The sequence below is a fragment of the Pimephales promelas genome, chromosome 2 (assembly GCF_988280905.1).
Source record: "Pimephales promelas chromosome 2, fPimPro1.hap1.1, whole genome shotgun sequence".
Lineage (NCBI taxonomy): Eukaryota > Metazoa > Chordata > Actinopteri > Cypriniformes > Leuciscidae > Pimephales > Pimephales promelas.
Window position 1 is genome coordinate 4,777,106 of NC_142770.1, and position 21,412 is coordinate 4,798,517.

General features: G+C 37.1%; 2 protein-coding genes across 2 annotated transcripts in view; both read right to left on the reverse strand.

The window, feature by feature from the left end:
• The window catches only part of LOC120486584 (uncharacterized), a 65,262-nt gene extending 50,081 nt beyond the window's left edge, over positions 1-15,181 (reverse strand). Inside the window, exon 1 of the mRNA XM_089121231.1 lies at positions 15,158-15,181. The gene's annotated coding sequence lies outside the window, so the exon portion shown is untranslated. The remainder of the gene's footprint in view (positions 1-15,157) is intronic.
• The window catches only part of LOC120486570 (uncharacterized), a 30,010-nt gene continuing 10,443 nt past the window's right edge, over positions 1,846-21,412 (reverse strand). The window contains exons 6-13 of the mRNA XM_089119123.1: positions 21,325-21,344; positions 15,204-15,327; positions 10,132-10,275; positions 9,046-9,399; positions 8,458-8,763; positions 5,780-6,106; positions 5,399-5,512; positions 1,846-3,150 (exon numbers count right to left, since the gene is read on the reverse strand). Coding sequence (XP_088975249.1) covers positions 3,005-3,150; positions 5,399-5,512; positions 5,780-6,106; positions 8,458-8,763; positions 9,046-9,399; positions 10,132-10,275; positions 15,204-15,327; positions 21,325-21,344 — 1,535 coding nt within the window. The 3' untranslated portion in view covers positions 1,846-3,004. The remainder of the gene's footprint in view (positions 3,151-5,398; positions 5,513-5,779; positions 6,107-8,457; positions 8,764-9,045; positions 9,400-10,131; positions 10,276-15,203; positions 15,328-21,324; positions 21,345-21,412) is intronic.

Here is a 21,412-nt window from a genome sequence, read left to right on the forward strand (position 1 = left end):
GTTGTCATTTCTTTTGTTTTCATTGGTTTTGTCAAGAAAATAACTGAAAGTACAAAAACTATGTAAAAACAGTGCACAGCATTGCTGCTGTCCAAAGGAAAAACATAAATGGTCAAAATATTTAATATTTTTATCTCTTCAGATGGGTTTGCTCACATTCAGAAAAAAAAAACAGCTTAAGTGTGAAAAATCAAACGAATTAAAATTTTATAAAAAAATGTCCCTGATTTTCAGTGTTGGCATTGTTACTGTGCTCTCTTTCAACTGGAAACTCGCACTGCGTCCTAGAAATGCCTTTGGGCAATGCCTCCAGCATGACTCGTGTCTTAAGCACATGTGTAAATGCGACAATAACCGGTGCGACCAGAGTATGAAAGGGTGTGTAAATACACATCAACATTTTCTTTTGTCTTCAGAAACCGTTTGATTATGTTCGTGTTAAGACAATCCCTCAGCCAAGCATTTCATTAAGTATGTGCCTTTTAATTAAATGCAATACTTTGTATCGTATGTATTAACTCGTTGTTTCAATTGACTCCATAAATGAAAAGGTTTTTCAATGATATCTGTGCATCATTAAAGGGCACCTATTATGCCCCTTTTTACAAGATGTAATATTGGTCTCGGGTGTCCCCAGAATGTATTTGTGAAGTTTCAGCTCAAAACACCCCACAGTTAATTAATTATAACCATTTGAAAATGTCATTTTGGGGCTTGATTAAAAATGAGCTGTTTTGGGTGTATACCACCTTAAATGCAAATGAGCTGCATATCCCCTCCCTGCCTTTGAATGAGGGCGTAACTTGATACCATAGCAGTTGGTCTATAGACAGTCTAAACAGGTGGGGAGAGTGAGAGACACGTGTTTTGTCTGTCATTCAGCGTACGTTTGAATCGGAATATATAAATAGTACGAAGAGACTCCGGCAGAATAAACACAAATGAGAATGGACCAGTACGTCTCGGTATGGTTATTTGATACATTTATGTACTTATAGAGTCGTAATCGTGTCTTTTTGCAAGTATGGATGTGTAACACACACACACAGACACACACAAACACTAACGCTGGCGCAATTCTTTAAAACTACATCATACACATATTGTGATAAAGTTTGCTACGTGCAAGCGAAATTACATTTATGCGAGGGACCTGTGGCGTCATGTTTACTTGTCACACAGGTGCTTCTGTGGCAAATGTGAGAAGATGGCTAACTTACAGAACAACAACATATAAGCAGGTTTTAATACAATATCTTTAAATATATATTTATAAACGTGTGGTTACACACTAGACAAACAAGGTTTAAATTACATACACAGACATCCTACGACAACAACAACTTTAGACGCATTTGTTGTTGAATTGGCTGACAGACTGAAAAGACTATTTACTCAAAAATCATAAAATACACTTACTGTTACTGGAGGTGACGGTGGATCACAAACAGTAGATGACGATCCACACTTGAGGATTAACTTCAAGACACATTCAAGACACATTACCGGCTGTCGTTGAAACAATGGAGGATGGTGTGCAGATCACCGAGGGCGGGGTCTAGGCCACAACCACACTGTCAATCAAACCCCTTGCTCAATTTCTACGTCACAAAGAGCTGGATCTCAGAACAGCTCGTTCTGACACAGTGATTTATTGATGATTTTGTAAAAAAAAAACTACTGAGTGGATTTTTATCATTCTAGGGTGGTTTTGCTCACACACTGCCAACACACATTATGTTCAAACACCATGTAAAAGTGAATTTTCCATAATAGGTGCCCTTTAAATCTACGTTAATGCTTGACTATTCCTTTTAACTCTAATGAAAATAAAGTCAAAGTCTGTTAGAATAATCAAATAACAATTTATTATGTCAGGTAAATGTATTATTACAATGTAATGCTCAATTGTAAGATAATTAATGCAATCCATCAAATGTTCTAGAACAAAGAGGAAAATCTGTACACGAAATTATGAAATACATGAATGAGTCTCGGCGACTCCGCATTCACGGGTTGATCTGAGATACAGAAAAGGCCCTGATCTCTAGTTGCATTTCATCATATAGCCAGACCTCATTTCATATGTAAAACATGGGTTTACAGTGGAAATTTACTGTGTTTATCCACCAGACTAACTGAGGGCAGAAGTTTATTTGCATGGTATCATTTGCTAAAGTTGGAAATTAGCATTGAGTTCACACCTTCTGAGAGCAGGGGGGGTTTACCCACCCACCCTCCTTTGTGCGTGTTATCTAAAAAACCTTACCTTTTGTTTAACTTATTTGGAAATAGGACACTTGTACCAGTCACACTTGTAGACACAATACTGAACACATGTATAAAACTGTATGACCATATTCTTATGTTAGTGTGGGTGATTTCTGCAAGAGTGGGGGATGGGAGGAGGAAGTGTGTGTAATTTGCAGTAACGTCCATCATCTCATAGACCAATGGGAAGGTCTCTTCAACCAGTTTTGACAGTCTTAGGCCCCGTCCAAAAAACAAAGTCCTTTTGCTACGTTTGCACCTTCCGTCCAGACTAAAACGTGAAAAACGAAGACCTAAAACGGAGAAGTTTTGAAACGCTGCAGCTCCGTTTTGCGTTTTGAAACGCCGGAGGGCGTTTTAGTGTGGACGAGACAAAACCATACAAAATGAAGGATTTCAGAAACGCTGACGCAGAGGCTCTATGCTCAGCTCTATGATTGGGTGTTATCAGTCATGACGTATCCTTCCCTGATTCGTCAACTACTGTTTACACCGGCACGCGCATGCCCAGTGTTGGTGAATGGTCACGTGATCCACGTTTTCAGTCGTTTCAGTGTGGAGGGAGATTATTTCTAATACACAGATAAAACGCTAGTGTGGACGGAGATCGTATTCGTTTTAATTCTCCGTTTTTAAGCGAAAACGCAGTAGTGTGGACGGGGCCTTACACTTAGTTGTATGTCCGGCTCTCAGGGGAGTCGAAGGCACTCACAGTGATTCTGATGATTCTTGATTAGTGATAGTCTGCCATTTCAATGTTTGGTTCCTTGTGATCTGCCAAACAAGAAGCTCTTCTAGCCTCTGGTCTCAAACAGGAAGTGGTCTGTTCGCCTTGGAGAAACCCCTCCCGTTGTACGCCACCTCTGAGAGTGTTGGAGCCTAGAGACCAAATCATATAACAGGTTTTACAATGGTTGTGGTTAGCCTTAACTGATCCTCTGCTCCCTGTAATAAGCTCATTCTGAATTCAGCATTATTCCACTATAGACAGTGACAATGAGTGGTATGGCTCTCTGTGAGCCTCCTTTGTGGAACTGTCTTTAAGACTGAACTGAACACACTTACAGACTGTTTCAAACGACTGGAGCAGATTTTAAATACCATCTCCAAATAAAGCCTAGTTCACACTACATAATTTTATTTTTTTTGTTAATTGATTAAAGGGTTAGTTCACCCAACTATTTCAACTATTCGTTTATTTCTCCCTCTGCGCGAGTCAGGTTACTAGTTTAATAGCGTAAGCTTCTGTTATTGTACGTCACACGCATCACACACACATGACCAGCATCGGCCAATAGTGAGCCTACGTGTGACGTAGCTTTACGCAATCACACTACGTTAACTTACTACAGGCTCATGGAGAAGGAAGTGAATAGTTGAAATAAAGTCGTTATTTTTGTTGTTTTTTTGCGCACAAAAGTGTTCTCGTCATTTGATAAACTTAAGATTGAGCCCCTGTAGTCACTTGGACTATTTTAACGATGTCTTTAATGACTTTTCGAGGACAGCAAGAGCCAGTCCCTCAAGAAGCCTATGGACTGTATGCAGGAGCGATCTTAATATCTTAAATATCTTTATTTGTGTTCTGAAGATGAACGAAGGTCTTACGGGGTTGGAACAACATGAGGGTGAGTAAATACTGACAGAATTTTCATTTTTGGGTGAACTAACCCTTTAAATACCAACTGCCAACACCAACTGAACGCAACTCGGCTTGTTTGGGCACGATCTGTCATGAGTATCAAATAATTACATTCATAATCGGCATTACAGTCGTTAAGTGTGTCCCCAGCTTAAGATGGAGTGTTGTTAGGCTTCCTCTCACTCTAGGCTAGAGAATAGTCCTACTGAGGCCTCCGCTTCCCAGAGCTCTGCTTGGATGGCAGTTTTGAGTTGTCAGGCTATTCTGTAAGCCACCTAGTTAGCAGTTTGGCTTCCTGCTGCTATAGAGGGTTCGTTTAGTCTCTTTAAGGTAGTATATAGTTGTATAAATAGTAGTATGAATGCTGTATTACGCCATCTTGTGTCCTAACTAGAAATTCATCATAAAAAAATCCAGTTAGGAGTAAAACATATTTTTAAAGGGTAACTAAACCCCTGGTCAGAGCCTGACTCCACCCACTGGCAATATTTGAAAATGCTGAAAAAGTGGGGAGACCCCAGCGGAGATAGAGGGGACGAAATAGATGCTAAAACACTCCATTCTGATCGTTTTCAATACTCGCAATTCCAACTCCTGACTCCCTACAGTGGTTTTGACGAAACAAGCTGGTTTTTATACTGCCAAAGGCATAGCTCGCGTGGTGAGCTGAAACTTGGGTACGTCACGAAGTGCGGAACATCCAATAGGAAAATTCAACTGCAGTAGCCACCGTTCAGCCTGAAGAGGGCAGCACTAAGACGTTTTTACACCATATATTGTAGAACTAAAACACTTTATACACAAATGTCAAAAAAGTTACTCGAATCAATGACTGGTATTAATAAAAATCCATTCTTACAGATCATAAACTAAAAAAAGTTGGTTAAGTGTTTAGTTACTCTTTAATGCCATTTGTCACATGAACAATAATAACAATCTTTACAAATAATATCCATGTTTTAGAAAGAAAATTGTGTTCAGTCAAGTCAAGTCACCTTTATTTATATAGCGCTTTTTACAATACAGATTGCAGTCAGTATTGTAAAAATTTACAGTCTGTATTGCAGTCTGGGGTGGTTTCCTTTTCCTAAATATTTGACATAATACAGTAGTACAGTAGTAGAATATTTGAAAGTAAATGTCTGATTATTTTTATCAAAATAATATGAAATTACTCATGGAGAATTTGGGTGTTATATAAAATGTGCGCGTGTGTGTTTAACATAATTATTTAATCACATAAGATTTTAAATCATGCCACCACATTTCAATCTTAAGTAAAAGTTTCAATGTACTGATTTTTTTTATGAAACTACATAAAACTGTTCAGATCTGTTAGTGGTGTGTGTCTGTTTGCATGAAAGTTTTCGGTGCATTTTATTTTAACTTTTTTTTAATTTTAGGCCATACTGATGCCTGCTGTGACAATAAGAGCACCCAAACTCATATCTCCATCTTATTAAATCAGCTGTATGTAATGCTCACCATATCTTGCTGCTTTACGTGTTCGACAGCAAACCAAAGCAGCAACCGCAGCAGCAGCAACCACCACCACCAGGAGTATTATTCCCGCACGAGCAACTAGACTTCGACCTGAACCTGTAACAATAAAGAGACAGACATCAATTTTACTGATATTTACACCTTTCTGTTTTGTTCATCAGTTGTGTGGTACTGATTTAAATGATAAATGGTGAGTTCTTGAGAAACAAGGACTAAATGGCATCAAAGCAGTTTGAACTCAACAGGAAACCTGCTTTTGTGCATTGTGTCAGTTAATGACGTGATTTATCATAATGTTGGTCAAAACTGCCCACAATGAAAGGCACTGTATTTAAATGCACTGACAGACTAAATGACACTCACCAGTTACAGTAACAATGAATCTCCTAATCCTGCTAATACTGAAGCTGTATCTGTTGCTGATGATCTCCAGTTTATAGAGTCCAGAGTCTGTGTTTGTGGTGTTCATGATGGTCAGAGATCCAGTCTGATGATCCAGCTTCAGTCTGTCTCTGAATCTCTCTTCACACTGAAGATCTTCACAGATCTGACTCTGATCTCCACTGGTTTCAGCGATGCGAATGACATTAAAATACCACATCACATCATCATTTGGTTTTTTTATAACAGGTAAAGTGACAGATTCTTCCTCTTTCACGGTCTTCACTTCATCTCGTTCAGAGGAAACACCTGAAACACAAACCAACAGAAGATCTATTTGCTGAAAACAACATAAAAAAGTAATGAAATATTTTGATAATGGAATAAATAAATGATTTATTTTTTATGATGAACTGATTTAATTAGGCTTTTAATAAAATCTAATTATTGATCAACACACACACACAGTGGTAAACAGAAGCTCAAACAGAAACTGTAAAGACATGCATTGATTATAACAGCTGTTCTTTGCTCTGTACTTATACCATGGTCTGTATGAATACACAATTCTGATTGGCTAGAAGTTAAAACAGCGAGTACAAAGGTAGTTCCAATCAGTTTAATAACCGTTAATGCACTGCCTTTATTGAAACCATACCATAGACTGAAAAAAAAAAATTATAATTCCTTCCACTGTAGAAAAATGATGGCGAAAAACATCCTAACGGTCATTGTTGATCATGTTGTTTAATGCCAGAGTTTGTGAAATAGTGATTCTGAGTGAGTATCAAGGTCTCGCCCACAATCCCACTCCAGCAGACTTACTCGCAAGCACAACCGTCAATCAAGGCATAGACCTTATTCAGAGCAGCGCCATGACAGGTATGAAAGTGAGGCTGTGAGGGATAGACTTACCGTGTTTCCAATGGCATCCGCTGTAAAAAGCTGAATAAAGCGGCTAGATACTTACAATTTTCCACAGCTTACATTGTCGGGAGTTTTTTGTCAACTGACATTTCTTTGAAAGATATTTTTCCAGTGTTTCATGAGCAGAACAATCCGAAAACACGTTAAATAACAGTACAGCCCATTGAAGAGATGCAAGTCTATCCCTCACAGCATCGCTTTCATTCTCTTTAAAAATCAAAGATGGCGCTGCCGTGAATAAGGCGTATTGCACCCTGTTTTTATAGCATCAGATACAGGAACGTTCCATTGCAACAAATGGACCCATGCGCAGAGCTGCAGCTCCGCCATCTTGGACAACACATCTGTCATAGGATAAAAAGATACCGGTTCCAATTCAAAAGTGGTTAAGGAAACTAAATAGTAGTTTCTAGTTTTTAATATCTCTATAGCCTAAATTAAAACAGCGTGTTGAATAAATGCACAACAAAATAAAGCTTATGGGTTGGTTTATAATTCAACTATTTCGTCATAGAGCATGAAGCTGTCAAATAGGCTATTTACCCTAGTAACTTACGGGGAAAACTCCCGTTTTCATACACAGATCAATTTTACAACACCAGTAACAACAGTCCATTAACCTCATGAAATGATTGACAAATTCCTTGAAAAAGCCAAAACACAATGAACAGTGAGTAAATGAACTCACTCAACACATTACAAGACAAATGTTAATCCTATAGTTGTGAAATAGGTAAGGCCGTTGGTTCAGTCCAAAATGAAGTCAGCAGCACCATCTAGTGGTTGTTGTCAAAACTGTTTCACTTCTTGGTACTTCTATACTCTTTGGTTTAAGTGCTTAGCATTTACTGTACTAAAGTGTCCACTCAATGGGTGAAATAACATGTTGTCTGGATGTTTTGTGAAGAGTCTCCTGTTTATAGTAAGAGCCTGATTAAATCCAACCTTGAGGAACCTTGTGTCTGTGTGTGAGTTGGTATTCTTAGTGACAGGTTAAGAAACAAGTGGCATTATTGGACATTGACTGACTTGTTTTCTTCAACATGTTGGTGCATGGGGACAGTCTTGTGATATCGGAGGACCACTCATACCAAACTCAGGGTCCTGGTGGCAGCCGTACAGACTGGAGATTTGGATCAGTCTATGTGTGGAAAATGACTATGTTTATCTATTTCTTAGCCAATCAGAATCATTCAACCTGAAGTAATGACACAGCTTAGACCTTAGTGAAGGGTATAACTGCTGTGATCTTAGTAACTGTATTCAGGTGGCCTACGAACTCCTTGTGAGTCTTGAAGCTGACTTCTGCTGATAAAACTAAAAACTATCTTCAGTAAAAATAAAAATCGTCCTTTTTTAAATTCTGACTCTTGTCTTTGATTGACTGCACTCCTGGTTTTAATTAATCATATCTGGGCTTTAACTGTAAATTTCCTAACAGTTGCCTGTGACTATTATTGCTAAACCAGCTTTGTTACTGAATCGCTAAATTATTACTCAGAATCAGCAATGAGGGGGAAACACACACACAATCTCTATCTCTTTCTTTGGGCGGGCAAATGACCATGCTATAAATGGGATCATATATGGTTCTTTGTTGTCCCTTACATAATCAATTCACAATTTTAAGAAACATTTTGTTTTTCATGTTGCAAAGAGTCCCTGCTGTTGTAAACACCACAAACATGTGATATAAACATATATAACCTGCTTTTAAATGCGAAATGACTCACCATGAACAGTTAGATCGAAGGCCTTTTCAATATTGCGGTTGTTTATCTGTAGATGATATTCTCCAGAGTGTGTGTTTGTGATGTTCATGATGGTCAGAGATCCAGTCTGATTGTCCAGCTTCAGTCTGTCTCTGAATCTCTCAGTGCCTTCATTACACTGAACATCTGTACAGGACTTACTGAGATCTCCATTGATGTGAGCGATTTTAGTGTTATAAAAATACCATCCAACTCTGTCTTGTTGGTTTGTTTGAACACCAGTGTATAGAGTGACTGAATCTCCCTCCATCACTGACACTTCAGCTCCTGAAGAAGAAATTACCAGATAATCAAAAATCACTTTAAAAATTGTGGGTAAAAATTACAGCAGTTTTTTTTTTCTACATGTGAAATAACAGTAACATTACAACCATGACGTTTTATGCATTGTTCATGTGAAAAATTTTATGGTGAAAAAGATGATCTCCATAATATTTCAATATTGAGACACAGCTCACTTTCTCATTTTACTTTTACCGATTTAAAATATTTAGCTGTACTTTAACACGCTTTAAAGCAAAATGCATTGAATGACTGAATTATACTCACCACTGACACTGACAGTAACATTGAAGATCTTAAGGCTGTCAGTATTGCTGATGCTACTAATGATCTGTAGTTCATAAAGTCCAGAGTCTGCGGGTTGGATATCGCTGATGGTCAGAGATCCAGTCTGCAGATCCAGCTTCAGTCTGTCTCTGAATCTCTCAGTGCCTTCATTACACTGAACATCTGTACAGCTACTAATATGTTCAAGAACTTGAGCTATACGAGTGTTTTGAAAAAACCATTTAATTCTGTCTTTCTGGTTTATCTTAGCATTTGTGGGTAGAGTGACTGAAGCTCCCTCCTTCACGGTCAACATCAACACCAGATGTCTGTCGACATCAACATCAGAAACACCTGAAGAAGAAATGAACAGATAGTCATTAATCATTAATGTCTGGGATAATAGGGGGAATTATTTATCAGGAGAGTGCTGTGAAAATGTTATTCTACAGATCATACTGTGAGAAATATGTCTGTATTCATAATGTAACATGCAAACAGTAAAAGAACATCATAAATTTACACATTCACTCATTGGATAATCACAAATCTCATCAATGATCTTGTTCAAGCTTTAGAGATATTAAAATTAAACTTCCATAGCACTCAGTTAAGGCTTTAAAGTTCAGGTCCCTTTTAAAAACCAAAAACCATGTTTATTGTAGTTAACCCATGGTAACCACAGATTAACCATGTTTTTTTTTTTACATTAACCATTGTTTTGATAACTGTGGCAATACAAATGGTAATAAACCCGCCAAAAACATGGTTACTACACTTTTACAATAATAAAACCATGATTATTTTAAAGCGCAGGCCTTCAACCCGGTCTCAACGTTTCACTTTTGACAAATAACCTGTTTTGCAGTTGTGAGGTTCAATCTTCCTCCCTCTACAAAATCTCCAAACATTAAATAATATAAAACTACTTAAAGCTATACAAAAATATATTCACCATTTAAAACAGGATTGATAACGTGTGAGTGATGGATCATCTGTTGTTATGGCCTACCACTCCTCAGTCTGCACCCTCATTATCATCTCTAATAATAGAATTATATCACTTGTCTTATAAAAATGACTTACCATATGGGAGCAAAACACACAGTGTGAGAAATATACTGAGCATTATTTCTCCACTTGTTTTACCAGATTCCAGAGTCCAGATTCTGTCGAAAGTTTCATGTCGACGCCATTTTGTTAACAATTTATCAATGAAAGTGAAAGTAAATTAGATTTGAAGAATTCAAAAGAAAAGAAGAAACAAAGCTCGTGTCGTTTTCTCCTGTGCATGTTGTGTTCGACGCCGAAGCTCGAAACGCGTGTAAATCAAACAGAAAAACAGACTATATGCTATTTTCTAGTGACGTGACGTTCGGCACCAAGGCTTCGAAGCTTCTGACAAAAAAAACGAAGCATCTCACGTGAAGCACTGTACCGGAGCTTGATTCGTTTTGCCATAACCATGTGATCAGTGACGTCCGAAGCTTCGTTTCAACCCACAACCACGTGACTGCTTCATATTCTGATTTAAAAATAGTGCAATTGCGCAAGTTTCGAGTGTCATGCGCTTGAGATTCACAGTTCACAAGCACTTTTACTACCCAGCACTTCACTATTCCACAAAATATTTATTTTATTTTGATTATATGCCTATGAACTCATAAGGTGTAGGACTACTGCTAAAGTTAAGGCTGCATTGTTGAACATAGTTAATTTGTCCTATGTATTATTTTACAAATTAATTCATAGACTCATTTTGTTCATACATTGTGTAAAAATCAACCCCAACACTGATGATTTTTATAATTGCTTTGTGGTTTTCATAGCACAAAGTGATTTATTACATAAAACAATACAAAAAAAAAGCCAAAAAAAAATTGGCAAAGGTAGCTTTTCCACCTTTTGACCACAAGATGTCGGTAGTGTGCACAGTGTTGAAAAGCTTCGAGTAATGAACCAATTTACGATACACTTGAGGGGAAAGCCTCAGTGCTTCAGAAAGCTTCATTTCACCATCACTTTTTTTTTTTTTTTTTTTGCTTCGCCTCGCCCAACAAAATGTCGAATGCCGGTAGAAAGAAGGAGCAAACGGAGTAAAAGGGGTGACTGCTTCTTCTTCGTCTTGGGATGTTTATTGGTGGTTGGCAAACAGCTTATGGTGCATTATCGACACCTAGTGGAGTGTGGACCATCAATGAATAGAAAAATACAATACGTTATATTCTTATATAATTTCCTGTTCCTTTACAAAAATATCAGAGCTAGTCTAATGTTTATTCCTTTGCTGTTTACTCTAATAAATACCCCATAATGTTATGGTATGTGTGTTAAAATAAAAATTTCTTTTCGCATGTGATCACTGGCTGGGTTTATAGCCAAAGCTTGACCTGTAATCACGTGCATCTCTGATGATTATACTGTGTGTGTTGAAAAAAAAAAATTAGACTAAACACACTCGCAAACAACACACCCCAAAGCGGAGTTTTGCCTCTGTCTGTAGTGGACACACACCGTCAGGCTGCAGGACAGGACAGGGCAGTGCAAGCAATGCGATCTGTGAAGTTCAATTGATCATCAATCACAACAACAGACAGCAACATGGTGTCGGCCCACATCCGGCACATGTCTGTTACACGTTGAATCCATATGTACCAGATCTGGGCCGACACTTTGATGCTATCGAGGTCTATCTTCACAAGGTTTAGTTGAAGGTGCTGGTCCTTAATGTCAGACAGGCATCACACTATTTAAACACTAAACACAGACACACACACACACACACACACACACACACACACACACACACACACACACACACACACACATATAATAATAAAGACCTTTTCCCCTCCTTGTATTTAATTCATGGAGCTGTGACAGATTCCGTTGGCTTGCTTTATCACAAAGGACGTGGATTCAGTTTAATACAGTATAATAAAATAAAATATAAAACAATTTTCAATTAATGGTGTGATACTTAGAAAAAAGATGAACACTCACGATAAGTCTGTATTAATATAATAATACAGTGGGTTCTATATTTTTATCAGTTTTATGATTTTATTTTCACACAGATTTTTTACTTCTACAAAAACACGAATTTGTGAGCATTAGCAAAGGTATAGCATATATTTATTATTATCATCATTCATTCATCACTTTAGTTCAAATGGAAGTATAAAACATGTATGCCATTATGCATTATAGTACAATTGTACAGTAAGAACAAGAAAAACAACTATATATATATAAATGTTAGATAATAATATTAATCAGAATAATAATATTAATATCAAATAAATACATTGTAAAGCTGAAACGCCTCTTTTTTTTAACCAAATAAACACGTAACTATTAACCCTTACTGAAATCAAAATTTAAACAAATAACAGGGCAAAACTGTTCCAAAGCTTTGAATGGTTAAAGATGATTCAGTGTTTCCCTCTCCTGGATGAGAGTAAAGGGTCATTTCTGTTTAAAGTACGGCAGCACTAGTTTGTCTTATTGAGCGCTGATCAGATATCAGTCTGTCAAGTTTATCAATGATTCGTGATAGTTAATTCTGTTTGACATGTTTTGGTGGATTCATTTGACTTCAATTTGCTATGAGAGGAGATCAACTGAGGTTCAGTATAGCCCTCAATCGGGTCATGACTCGGGTCAATCGAATTTTATTTATTAATTAAAAAAGTTCCCTTCATCTCAGTGGAGTAAGATTTTGTGATTTTTACACTTTTAATACATTATCTATCTATACACACACACACACACACACACACAAAACTGGGCTTGATTCAGTTGTTCTGAAGGTATGTAAAAAAAAAAATGTTTAGACTTCTGGTCTTCGGGGTCAATATGACCCCACATTGAAATGAATGGGAAATGTGAAAAAAGCTAAATATATTTTCTTCATGTGTCAAAAAAAAAAGAGAAAAAAATCCGGCATAAATCTGAGAATTTTTACACAGAAATGAAGGCCTAGTACTAGAACATAAATGCAATGTATCATAAAAAAAATAATATTTCATATTCAAGCTAATGGTGTAGTTGAGAAATTGCGTGGTATATGGATACAAAAGTACTTTACATCTCCAAAAACACAGCATTAATGAATAGATGAGAAGTAAACAAAAAAATGATATATTATTTGTATGATTAAAAATGTATATTTTTTGTACAATTACTCAATCAATTGTTGGGGTCGTATAGACCCCGAAGCCCAGAAGTGAAAACAGGAAATGAAGACAATTTGAAGGTTAAAGCAAGAAGCTCTTCACACTCTTGACAGATGATTTACCTGTTATATCATTCACTACAACTACATGACATTAAAATCTATTTATCTATCTAAAATAAAATCTATCTATTAAAATAAATTAAAACTTTTATTTTCCCTCAAAATTTTAGGAAGATTTCCACAATATATTGCACTCTTGTAGACTTGAACATAAGTCACGCAACTACCTTTCAATATGAATCAATGATAAATTACAAAAAAGAAGAATCTTTTTCACTATAAGTCTCAATAAGAGCCAGATACATTTGTATACACCTATACAGTGTGTGTGTGTGTGCATTAAAAGGGTTAAACTGTGTCGTGGGAGGATGCATGTACTGTAGACACATATAGACTGAGTGTTTCCAGCGGATACATTCTTATTATAGCAGACACTGAACTACTGAAGGGCATGTTTCACCTGTTTCTTGTCTTTTGTTTGTGCAGGAGGCGTCTTGGTAAGTTTTAAAATATAATCTTAATTTCTTCCTTTGTCAGAACACTATATTTCTAGTGTTCTAATTAGGGATTTGCATTTCACTTTTCTGCCCAAATCAAACTGACAGACTTTGTATTCAGGCTTTCGGCAATGTCCAACATGACCCACGACTATAATTAAAAATGTCCTTCAGAATTAAACTGCACACTCTTAGAAGAAAAGGTTCTATCAGCGCTACGTATTTGGAACCCCTAAAAGGTTCTATACACTCTTTAAAAAAGGGTTCCTCTGGGTTCTATATAGAACCCTGGGGTTCCATACTTGGCCAATAGAACCTTTTACCAAAAAAAATGGTTCTATATAGAACCATTTTGGAGTTCCATATATGAAGCGGGGGATGGAACCATGTCTGGTTATAAATAGAGTGCACTAGTTGGTAGCTTTAAAAAACGTTAAAGATAAAGAAATCATGCCATCTGTCAGTTCATATGAAATTTAGTCTTTTAAGTCTGTTCTTGAATTTGCCTTGGACTTTATAAACCAACAAGAACCTTAATCTGTGATTAAAACCTTTTGGTGTGCAGGTGTGTTCAGTTCTGAGACAAAAGAAATACAGTCAGTGATGGAGGGAGATTCGGTCACTCTACACACTGATACTGAAATGCATGAAGATGGAGACATAACGTGGTCTTTTGGAGCAGGAAAGTCTCTCATAGCTAAAATCGATAGAGACACTAACATTTCCTCCACATCTGATGATGTTCCTGATGGGAGATTCAGAGACAGACTGAAGCTGGACGATCAAACTGGATCTCTGACCATCACACACACCACGACTGAACACACTGGAGTTTATAGACTAGAGATAAGTGGAGCGAAACTGACATCAAAAACATTCAGTGTTTCTGTCTATGGTGAGTAGAGATCATCTGTCCAAAACGTTTAATATATTCTTGTTTGTTCCTGCAAATAATTTATAAAATGATTTCAGTGGGGTGACAAACACACTTTATGAGATGTATCCATATTCCTTGTTATTATCTCGTTTTCCAGCTCGTCTGCCTGTTCCTGTCATCATCAGTAACTCTTCACGATGTTCTTCAAATTGTTCAGTGGTGTGTTCATCATCAGTGTTGAGTGTGTGTGATGCGACTCTGTCCTGGTACGCAGGAATGAGTGTATTGTCCAGCATCAGTGTGTGTGATCTCAGCATCAGTCTCTCTCTACCTCTGGAGGTGGAATATCAGGATAAAAACACCTACAGCTGTGTGCTGAACAATCCCATCAGCAACCAGACCACACATCTGGACATCCACACACTCTGCAGACACACATGTGCAGGTACACCACCACTCATCAGATATGTGTGTGTGTGTGTGTGTGTGATTATTGACCTGATCTCTGTCTTCTGTTGTAGATCACACTGATGCATTCACTCACATTTCTGTCTCTCTTTAGTCATTACAACACAGTCTCCTCTTCCTCCTCCTCCTCCAGTGTCTCTGATAGTGTTGATCTCGGCTGGATCTCTGATGATTGTTGCAGGATTTGGGATCTTCTGGATCTGCAGGAAACACAGAAAAACTGATCAAGAAGGCAGGTGTTAACTTCTGCTTAGAAGAAATTAGTACTATTATGTGTATTACTGACTATGACAATTTCTGTGAATTACACTTATAGTGCAATATATGTGTGTCTTACGGGGTTGAACAACATGAGAGAGAGCAATTACTCACAAAATGTTCATTTTTGGGTGAACTATCCCTTTAAGAGACAGTTTTGTCAGTTTTATGACATTAATCGCATACATTTGCACTTTAACTTTGTGGAGACAAAGATGTAGTTACATTTCTGTGTTGTTTTTGATGCTTTTTTTTATCGCCGTAGTTGTGGTTTATGAAGATGATGATGAAACAGTGCAGACTCGTGATGAAGAGATCACTTACTCTGACCCGACACACTATAAAGGAAATGCACGTAAACTGGTAAGTTCGTTTTTATTTCTATGTCTTATTTGTGAGCACGAGTGCAGGTGTATGTGCTTTATATGATGATCTGACACACACTTACAATTAGGATGAGTTTTCAGTCTTCTGCTGTGATGGGTTGAGTAGATCAATGGCTCTTATCGTATGGGTTGTGACCCAAAAAATAGGTACACTAAAAATGCTGGGTTGTTTTAAACCAACTTTGGGCCAAATATGGACAAACCCACCTACATGTTGGGTTAAAAATGGCTGGGTTTGTCCATATTCACCCAAAGTTGAGTTAAAACAACCCAGCACTGTAAAAAAATAATCCTGTAAAAAAACGGTAAACTACTGTCAGATGTGGTTCCCAGCATTATACCGTAAAAATACGCTGTGTTACTGTTTTTAAACTTAACAGCTAAACACAGTATTGTCAGCTACAGTATAAAACTTTAGTTTAACAGCTATATGCTGTAACGAAAACAGTATTGTTACGGTATAATGCCGGCAACCACAGCTGTCAGTAGTGTACCGCTTTTTTTACAGGATTATTTTTTACAGTGAGCAGACAGCAGGGGATTCGTGCATCTGAATCTGAAGAGTGCATTTACAGGGTTCCTCAATTAATTTTTACCAAGGGCCAAATTCTTCTGACAATACAGAGCCAAGGGCCACCAACCACAATGTTATGACCTCAAAGTTTGCTCTGCTATTTTTGTTGTTGTTGTTTTGTTAAAAAGAGCCACAAATCACCACATAGCCCAATTATTCTATTTTTATTTATTTTTATGTATTATTTTCTTTTTCAAACGAGTCTGTTTTATTCAAGAAATTTTGAGCAGATGTTAAAATGGCGTTTGATATTGTCAGACTTACAGACAGCCACGGTCTGCGTGCATAGCAAACACGTTGGCTTTGCGTTGTGGTGGTCAGGCAAAATAAAACAAAATTGTTCAGTCCATTCAGATTTGAATCATCTGTTTTCTGTGTCCACTTTTCTTTTCTTCGCACTTGCCATATTTCCGTTGCGCGCGAATGCCTAGATACTGCATTTGAATTTTTGCTTACACTGATGTTACCATGACAACCTGGAAATGAGCGCGGCCCAAACATGTGGCCCGCGGGCCGCCTGTTGAGGAACCCTGCACTATAGTAATCAGAATAATTCAATTCATTTCATTTGAAACATTTATTAATTTTATTTTTCTTTCTTGTTACATGTTTTTTGATACAGACAGCTCGAGAGGAGAATCACGTGGACTACGCGCCTGTCTTCACGAGAGTAGCCTAGTCACTAGTCTAGGGCAAACCTCGGAGCATTTGGTTTCAGTAAATGTGAACTCTGATCTTTACTAGTTGTGGACATTTTTTGGGGTTGTTGAGAATCCACGTATCTGAACAAAAATGGAAAAGCACACAAAAAGTACTCCACTTCACAACAGTGACAGCTCAGTTTGAGTCTGATTCCCTTAAAGGGATACTCCACTTGTTTTGGAAATAGGCTCATTGTACAACTCGAGTTTTACCGTTTTCGAATCCATTCAGCCGATTTTCTGATATTTAGAAGAATATCAGTAACCAGACAGTTTCTGGTCTCATTGACAAGTCAAAAAAAATATAGACTATGGAAGTGAATGAAACCAGAAACTGTCGAAAATGGTGAAACTCAACTGTTTAACTCTGAGGGAGTTGTAAAATGAGCCTATTTCCAAAAAAAAAAAAAAAAAAAGACAAAAGGTTTGAGCTGTAAACACACCGTTTGTGAGTGTCTATTATTAAACTGTTGTGGTTGATGTGCATTCGAGATGGCATTATAGAGGTGTGAAAACCGCCTGCAGTTAAAGGGCTAATGCCAATGTGAAACTCACAGTTTCCTTGCATGCAATAGTGACTCCATGCATGATAATGTCTTCACCAGTGCTTGCTTGCATCACTTCTGTGTTTGGCTTTTTGAAACTTTTGTTAAATTAGAATCACTAATACAATCATTTAAAAAAAATTAACTAAAGGGAGTACATCTAAATATTTAGTAAATTCTTTGAAAAGAAAGAGTCGGCACCATGGCATATTTTTCCTTATACATTTATTTTTAAGGATGTTTAGATATTTAACAGAGAAAATTACAAAGCAAACAAGACAAAACAGTAATTCGATTAGCATAGACAAGATCAATGTACAATGACTGAATCACTTGTTTTTGTTTTTGTAATCAATCGTTTTTGCTCCCCCTGCTACAAGTACAGGCATATCCTATACGTTCACTCAACACACTAAAAATGGAAACGTTTTCTTAGTTTTAATGGAAACTCATCACATTCAGACTGAACGTGTTGAAGGAATACAAATTTATTAAATGTTTAACTTAGATTGAAAAAGTGCATACAGTGTTTACCATTTTGAGGCCAAGAAGATTAAGCCAAGCATTACAGGTGTCTGACATTAGCTTTTGTCTTCATGCACTTCCTGGCCATTGAGTTCAAGATCCAGCTCTGAGAAGAGAAGAAATAACTTCCCCACAGAGTCATACAGATACGCATGCGACTGACATCACCGTTTTTACAAAAACGCATTTTCTTGTTCATAGCTGTATCGTTCTGAAACATTTGCAAAAAAAAAAAAAAAAAAATTAGTTGAAAACAGTGTTGTAGCCTAAATGACCCCGCGACAGGTGGCGCTTTCGAAACATTGCTTCGTGAATCTTCTTGGGCCAGTTGTTCAAAACATTTAATCTGGATCAAAATGATCCGGATTTGGAAATCCCATTTTATCCTATCCAGGATCAGGTAATCCGTCTTACTTTTATGCCGGTTTTTCAAAGCAACATTGGACTGGATCACCCTGATCAAGATACAGTTTTCAAGATTACCAGTGCTCTAAATGGGACAACTATGTAAAGAACAGGTAGAAGAGCCACTGTAAGTGTTTCTTAATTTGAGGCAAAACACAAATGGGGACAAGATCATTTTTATTTTATTTTTACTTTAATAGCTTAATTGTTAGCCTATGTCTACTTTATCACTGTTACACAAGTCAAATGCAAAATATAAATAAAAGTATATACACTAAATCCTACAAATGTATTATTTGACCAATTTTAAGGTTTTACTACATTTTCTTCCTGAAATCCACCTTGAAATCCTACCCCCTGTTGGGATCAGGATAATCCTGTTTTTTTGGATCAAAGTTATCCAAATCCCACAGACAAGTTTTGAACAACACAAACTGAAGGTTTGATCCAGATTAAAACTAGGATTGGATTCCCTGATCTAATCTGATTTCAGATTCCTTCTTTCCCTTTTGAACAACCCATTTTCAAGATTTGATCCAATCCGATAACCAAAATCCGATCAGCTTACCTTTGAACAACTGGACCCTTGAGTTAAACAGGTCAGTTTAGCTCAAAGGGAATTTTGAAAGAGTCACGGCCGGACAAATGAGTCGTCCAGCTCTCAATTAAACAGGCCGTAACTATCAATGCAGCAGATATTAATACCCAAAATAGTTAAAATAAGGTATTAAGATCAGCAGTTTAAGATATTCAATTCATAAGCACATAACACAAGTCACTTCTCCCTGACTTTACTGACTCTTACTTTACTTACTCACTTTAATTTACAAATTTACTTTCACTTCAATGAACGCTTCAGCTCAAGCCAAACAAACTCATTAAGAATCTCAGTATTCTGCACGTATACAGGACTCTTGTTCAGCGCCAAAGCCAATAACCGCTTTATCCATCTTTAGATGCGTCTCTGGGTTTGACTCAATAATGATTCTCATAAGGTTTTAGTTAACATTGTAAATCTTGCCATTCTTTGCTCTTCTCTCTCTTTTCCTTTGCTTTTCTTTATTCAACACAAGCTCTGCTTAGTTTAGTTGTATATAGTTTCATTTATTAAACCTTTTATACCCCCACTTGATTGTCTCCGTGTTTGCGTTCACTTAAACGTCTTAAACGTTCTTGCTACATGCTTTTGTACTGTTAGCACAACAGTAAGTTATCCTTCTTGGCCAGGAGAATAATCTTTCTTAAAGTCCCCCTGTAGTCACTAATTGGTATTCCTTAAAACTAATCTTTAATGACCCAAATTACATATTTAAACCTTGATTTTTTTTTCATGCCTTAAAAAAAAAGCGTGAATGTACTGTAACTGTCACGGTTAACAGTTGGAGGAGCGCCCTTGATAGCCACCAGAGGGCACTGCACCCCAGACTACTGCCACTACATTACCCATAACCCACTGCCCAGACTAAATCTGGTAGCCTTGTTAACTGTCATTCACCGTGAGGTTAGCTGGTTTCTTTGTCTTTTAGTTCTTAGATTGTTGCCTGTTTTTTAAAATTCTGGACTGTAATTTGACACCCTTGCCTCATTTGGTTCTATAATTTATGCAAATGAGCCCCGCCTCCATTCACTCACAGCACCTCAGAGATCCAATCGTTGACGACCACACGTTGATCTGATTGGTTACAAGGTCGTTTGTAACGCCAGTGATTTTTGTGACGGTCTTTGGATTGTAAAATTAATTCTCCTACAGTTAATTCTGAAAGCGGATCTATATCTTTATAATTAATTTTAACCCACTGTTCTATACGTCCCTTGTATAATAACTTATATAAGTTTTCCCCCTTTGAGCTAATTTGCTACATCTACATGCTATTTCCATTCTCTTTACATGCTATTTCCATTTTTTTTTAACTAATAATATTTGCAGTGTTTAAAACTGCATGCAATAAAACATTCAGTGCTGCCTATTATATATATATTAAAATCATAAACGGATGCTGTTACTGTGACCTTACAATAAATAATACAGTAAAGCTATCCTTGAAGGTCCAGGAAGGAAGCCACGGTAATACTTTGTTATATAAATGGACTATACTTTGAAAGGATGTGTGTTTGGCTTTATGTATACAGTATTCATGTCAAAAATGAAGTAAACTTTGGACTTAACAATATGAGCTCCACGCGTCACGGTCGATGTACAAGCCCGTCGGTTCACTGCAAGGACACCAACTATTTGACTTATGAGCCTATATTAAATATCTGTTGGCTGAAATATAGTGAACACATAGTTAACTAACTACTGTATTTGTAATGTACAGTATATGAATATGTAATCACTGTATTTCATTATTGTTTTATATTGAAATTAATGTATATACTTGTATTTGACGGTGTATATGAAAAAGCCTATTAAACAAGGTCATTATTGCTTTAAGTCATTATATTTTGGCAAGATTGTCCTGTCATGATCAACTTTTGTGGCCGGCAATATTTCAATCACATTTTTTTTTTGCTGCAGTTACAGCTTCTGGCCAGAGTGAGGTAGAAGTGCGTCCACTGGCTCATGTGTAGTTACTCTAAAACCTGTGATTTAAAAGAAAAGGACTATTGAATCGCTGTCCGATAGTGGCTAACATGCGTAACAGGACTAGAATAACTCCCACGGCCAGTTAAATACAGGAAAATGTCACTAAGCTAAACACTAAGCTAAGTTTTGGAGGATCCAACATAGCCAGGGTCCATCCATGACGCACAAGGCCTATTTGATGAGGGATAAAATAAGTCCTATTTTCTTTGTATGGGCCAGTTTTCTACACCGTTTTCCTGGAAGAAGAAAACAGATTCACAGAAGGTAAAGGAAATTAACAGAGACACACACACACACACACACA